This window comes from Cavia porcellus, unplaced genomic scaffold (assembly GCF_034190915.1).
Source record: "Cavia porcellus strain 051 isolate PalLab524CR breed Dunkin Hartley unplaced genomic scaffold, mCavPor4.1 scaffold_32, whole genome shotgun sequence".
Taxonomy (NCBI): domain Eukaryota; kingdom Metazoa; phylum Chordata; class Mammalia; order Rodentia; family Caviidae; genus Cavia; species Cavia porcellus.
In genome coordinates this window covers 2,162,717-2,168,598 of record NW_026947515.1, presented here as the reverse complement: position 1 = coordinate 2,168,598, position 5,882 = coordinate 2,162,717, and the positions used below count along the sequence as shown (strand labels likewise).

At 35.1% G+C, this 5,882-nt stretch overlaps 1 protein-coding gene across 1 annotated transcript; it reads right to left on the bottom strand.

The window, feature by feature from the left end:
- Positions 1 to 2,642: 2,642 nt before the first annotated feature.
- On the bottom strand, positions 2,643 to 4,190 carry LOC134474447 (zinc finger protein 709-like; the record flags this gene model as incomplete). Its single annotated transcript, XM_063242592.1, has 2 exons — positions 2,643 to 3,638; positions 3,891 to 4,190. Coding segments are annotated over 2 exons (1,296 nt in total), but the record flags the coding sequence as incomplete, so codon positions are not given.
- Between the last annotated feature and the right edge of the window lie 1,692 nt (positions 4,191 to 5,882).

The window sequence follows — 5,882 nt, the reverse complement described above, 5'->3', positions numbered from 1 at the left end:
CACTGAACAGAACTTTCTGCAATCTCACTGTATGAATGTCCACTTTATATGCCTGAATTTTATAATTTGGACAACTGTTTCTAAGATGACTGAAAGGGTTTTGGCCCAGATAGGACACTGTAGCCAGGAAAGCCACAACCGGAAGCAGGAAGCCCCATCTCCCCTTCCCCTAGGAAGTTACCTGTGACGCCATCTTCCTGCCCCTGGAAATTTACATATGGCGCCAAACCTAGGACCAATGGGCTTCCTGTGTATCCCTAATGCCCGCCTTAGTTTCCACCCCAAACCAAGCCTATTTACAGGCCCCCACGTCACGTTTGCGCCTGAGAGATCGCCAGACGCCAGCGGTGGGGGTGCTGGGCATCTCTCTCTGTGTTCTCAGAATAAAGGCCACTTTTTATTTTATATTTCTCATCTTTTGTTAATATTTTCATCTTTTGGAAATAACCCTAGCAATGACAATATGTAACCTATTAACTAGTGATTTCTTACTGTATTTTTTCTTGAAATTCTGTATTAATTGTACCCTTTTATTGCTTTGTTTTTTATTTCCTTTCTTCTCTTTAATTAAAAAATAATCAAACCTGGAATGGATATCTTTTATTTATTTATTTTTTTGGCTCTGGAGATCAAAATCATGGCCTCACACTTGCCAGGCAGGTGCCTTAAGCCACTGAGCTAAATCCCCAGCCCACCAATGGATATCTTTTACACATTGTCATCTTCAGAGTAGTTGCCTGTGCTCTTGAACTTGATATCAGCAAGCATACCAAATGTGAATAAAATCAGTCAAGGCCAAATAACATTGAAACAATCCAGCTTCAAAGATCAGTCATAGAAGACAATGTAAGTAATATAGGGATTCAGTTTTAGTTAATAGGAAATTAAGGATAATTACCATGGTATAACCAGCTATTTTTGGGTTATCTCTCCGTGCCCTCAAATCTAATATGAGTAGATAGCCCAGAACAAAATACAACCAAACTATACAGAGCAACAAGACTACTGTAGCTTTTAAATCCTGATACACTTTTAACTATGTCCTCTGCCTTCTTTTTTTAGGCAATTCCTCACCTTTCTCCTTCTCAGGATACTATTATTCACTGTTCAGAGTGATAGTAGTCTAGTCTCTTATGTTCCATTTCAGCATACATAAAGATAAAGACAGCTACTATAAAGACCATAAGACACATTATGGTAGTCATTATCGACTTCCCCAAAATCAGTCTTGAAGATCGAAAAAGCTTGCATCATCCTGTAATTATTTGATTAGTTCTATAATATTCAGTATATATTCAATGTGTGTGAGGATGGGAACAACTATTTGGAAAAAAACTAGAGACAGTAAAATAGACAGTGAACATTTCCAGTGGACTTGCTTTGAAATCTGTGTTTCCTTAACTTGTTTCCTTATGAACTGTTTTGCTCTGTTTTGCTATGTTTAATCTTACCCTCTTTAAGAAAAAAAAGTGTGTAGGACAGATAGGCATATTAATAACTTTTTGGTGGATCATTGAGGTGAACCGTGACAGTGTCATTATTTGAATATCACTTTGTATGCTTTAAATTTGTAACTTGAACAACTACTTCTAAGATGACAATATAATACTAATCATCTAGTGATTTCTTATGGTTTATTTTTCTGATATTCTGTATTATTTCTACACTTTTTTTCTCTTTAAATAAACAACATTACAATTCAGAAAATACAAAATTTAAGTTTTAAAGACAAAATATTAAGTATGGAGGCACTATCCATACTTGAAAGTGAAAAGCCCATTTCAGTTTAGCATGTTTAATTACAAGATGCCATGTTGAAGCACAAAAACATCTAGATTAATAAATCTAGAGAGGTACAAGTGATTAACTGAAAACCATACAACATGTGCACCTAAGGAGAGCCCCACCACAGATTTGTCATTTCTGGAATATTTGTGAAGAAATATTGACATCTAACTTCTGTATCGATTATTTCTTCAGGTCTCCATGGAATTTTTAAAGTAAACTTAGATCTAAACTGTCTGAACAGTGATGCTTTTTCTATGTATTTAACAAGAAACATGCATTGCTATATTTCTCACATTGTTAATCCACATATCATCTCTGCCTAGTGAGCTCTTTCAGATATGTAACAATGATCAAGTATGCGGAGAGTATTCCCATAACACATAGGATTTATCTCGTGTGAGTTTTTTCATGTATTTCACTTACAATCTGGCTGCTGAAAGTGTCTCCACTTGCTTACATAGCCAGTGGTTTTTCCCAGTGTGAATTCTTTCATGTGTTTTGCAATGACTGTATGTGGTAAAAGCTTTGCCACACTGTTATATACATAGGGTTTCTCATCAGTGTGAAGTCATGGATGTATTTTACAATATCCATGTTTGGTGAAAGCTTTCCCACATTCTTCACATACACAGAGTTTCTCAACAGTCTAAATTTTATAATGTATTGGACAATGAGCATTTCTGCTGAAACATTCCCCACATTCCTTACATATATAAGTTTTCTGCCCAGTGTGAAGATTTTCATACATTAAGCAATATATACATGTGCTCAAACCACTCTCATGATTCTTATATACACTGGTTTTATCTTGAGTGTGAACTTTCATGTTGCTTACAATGTCCATGTTGAGTAAAAACTTTCCCACATTGCTTACATACATATGGTTTCTCTCCAGTGTGAATACTTTCATGTTGCTTACAACGTCCAGAATTGTTAAAACCTTTCCCACATTGCTTACATACATATGGTTTCTCTCCAGTGTGAATTCTTTCATGTTTCTTACAATCTCCCTGTGTTTTAAAAGCTTTCCCACATTGCTTACACACATATGGTTTCTCTCCAGTGTGAATTCTTTCATGAACCTTACAATTTGTACGTGTGTTAAAAGCTTTCCCACATGGCTTACATACATAGGGTTTCTCTCCAGTGTGAATTCTTTCATGTTTCTTACAGGATCCCCTTGTGTTAAAAGCTTTCCCACATTGCTTACATACATATGGTTTCTCTCCAGTGTGAATTCTTTCATGTTTCTTACAGTATCCCCTTGTGTTAAAAGCTTTCCCACATTGCTTACATACATATGGTTTCTCTTCAGTGTGAATTATTTCATGAATCTTACAATTTACACGTGTGTTAAAAGCTTTCCCACATTGCTTACATACATATGGTTTCTCTCCAGTGTGAATTCTTTCATGTTCCTTACAACGTCCAGGTCTGGTAAAAGCTTTCCCACATTGCTTACATACATACGGTTTCTCTCCAGTGTGAATTCTTTCATGAACCTTACAGTTTGTACGTGTGTTAAAAGCTTTCCCACATTGCTTACATACATAGGGTTTCTCTCCAGTGTGAATTCTTTCATGTTTCTTACAGTATCCCCTTGTGTTAAAAGCTTTCCCACATTGCTTACATACATATGGTTTCTCTTCAGTGTGAATTATTTCATGAACATTACAATTTACACGTGTGTTAAAAGCTTTCCCACATTGCTTACATACATATGGTTTCTCTCCAGTGTGAATTCTTTCATGTTCCTTACAATGTCCAGGTCTGGTAAAAGCTTTCCCACATTCCTTACATACATACGGTTTCTCTCCAGTGTGAATTCTTTCATGATTCTTACAATCTCCCTGTGTTTTAAAAGCTTTCCCACATTGCTTACACACATATGATTTCTCTGTAGTGTGAATTCTTTCATGAACCTTACAATTTGTACGTGTGTTAAAAGCTTTCCCACATTGCTTACATACATAGGGTTTCGCTCCAGTGTGAATTTTTTCATGTTTCTTACAGTATCGCCTTGTGTTAAAAGCTTTCCCACATTGCTTACATACATATGGTTTCTCTTCAGTGTGAATTCTTTCATGAACATTACAATTTACACGTGTGTTAAAAGCTTTCCCACATTGCTTACATACATATGGTTTCTCTCCAGTGTGAATTCTTTCATGTGCCTTACAACGTCCAGGTCTGGTAAAAGCTTTCCCACATTGCTTACATACATACGGTTTCTCTCCAGTGTGAATAATTTCATGATTCTTACAATCTCCCTGTGTTTTAAAAGCTTTCCCACATTGCTTACATACATATGGTTTCTCTCCAGTGTGAATTCTTTCATGAAACTTACAATTTGTACGTGTGTTAAAAGCTTTCCCACATTGTTTACATACATATGGTTTATCTCCACTGTGAATTCTTTCATGTTGTTTAAAACATTCATGTCTGGTAAAAGCTTTCCCACATTGATTACATACATAGGGTTTCTCTCTAGTGTGAATTCTTTCATGTTGCTTACAATGTTTTGATTTGGTGAATCCTTTTACACATTGCTGACACATATATGGTTTCTCTCCAGTGTGAATTCTTTCATGTTCCTTACAATTTCCAGGTTGCATGAAACCTTTTCCACATTGCTTACACACAGAGGGTTTCTCTCCAGTGTGAATTCTTACATGAACCTTACAATATGCACGTGTTTTAAAAACTTTCCCACATTGTTTGCATACATAGGGTTTCCCTCGACTGCAATATTTTTCATGGATCTGAACATCGTGGTGTGTTTCTGTTTCTTTCACATTCACATTACCTTCTGCAGTACAAAGAAATACTTCTTTACACTGCTTCCAAGATGTATGTCCATAAGATTTCCCTAGCTTGTCATTTCTGGAAAGAAAAAATCACATATAGGATTTATAACCATATTACTAAGCTTTTCTTGGAGAGTTGAACAAAACTGTTTGCAGTCTCACTATTTGAATCCCCACTTCATATGTTTCACTTTTTTATTTCATAACTATTTCTATGATCAGCATTTGTAATCATCATCTTGCAATTTCTTACTGATTTTTTCACTTTGAAAGCAGTATTATTTATACTTATTTTATCTTATTTAATCTTTACTTATATTAAATTTAAAAAAAGAAAAATTGACAGTGAAATTGGTCTCCATTGAATAACTGCATTAATATCAAGTTCTGTTTTTAATGCCTGCTAAGAAATTGTGACCATGAAGCAACAGAAAGGCCTTATAAGATATGTTGAAAACAACCATTCCCAAAAGACTGGTACACATTTGGAAATCTTAAAAGTTGGTACTTTGAAATGCATAATCTTTAGCTTCACTTTGGGCATGGGTACATATGTGTATCACATGCAAATTATTCTCATATGTTTCCCCATCACAATCTTCCTTCTGTCCTTAACCTGTAGTTCCCTTTTCCATATGGTCAGTCTTACTTTTCTCTAACAACTCTGTTTCATTTCTTTCCACATTTTGTATTTTGGTTTCTCATCTAAAAGAAAGCCAGTGACCTTTTAGTTTTTATAGCTGAGCTATTTCACTGAATTGATGGGTGAAAGACCCATCTAATTCTTATAGCAAAGGAAATTATATTATTTATTTTTTGACATTATATAACACATTTTTTCCATTCTGGGCTGGGAATGAACAACAGGTATTAGCATAAATCTATATCATTTTAAAAATCTATTTTAAGAGATTTTCATAGATCATTAAGCTGTGAAGTATGAATTTGAAATTGCCATTCTGCAAAATCTGATTCCTAGTGTGCTGAGTATACAAGAATGCACAATCACAGAGAGTCTATTAACATTTTCCTTCTCCACAAATACAGTGAAAATATATAAGCTTCAAGGCCTTATCTGTTATAACTTGATCTGCTTTGGATATGAGTAAGCATGTATCAGTATTTTATGCAGATTTTGAGATTTTAAAAATATCCAGGACAAGTATGAGGGGATCAATTTCTAGAGACAACTGCATACTGATATTCAAAATGAGTGCACTAACATTCCACCAGCCTACTAAGAATATTAGTCAGAATCGCCGATTGTCTAGAGCATGGCTTGGAAAC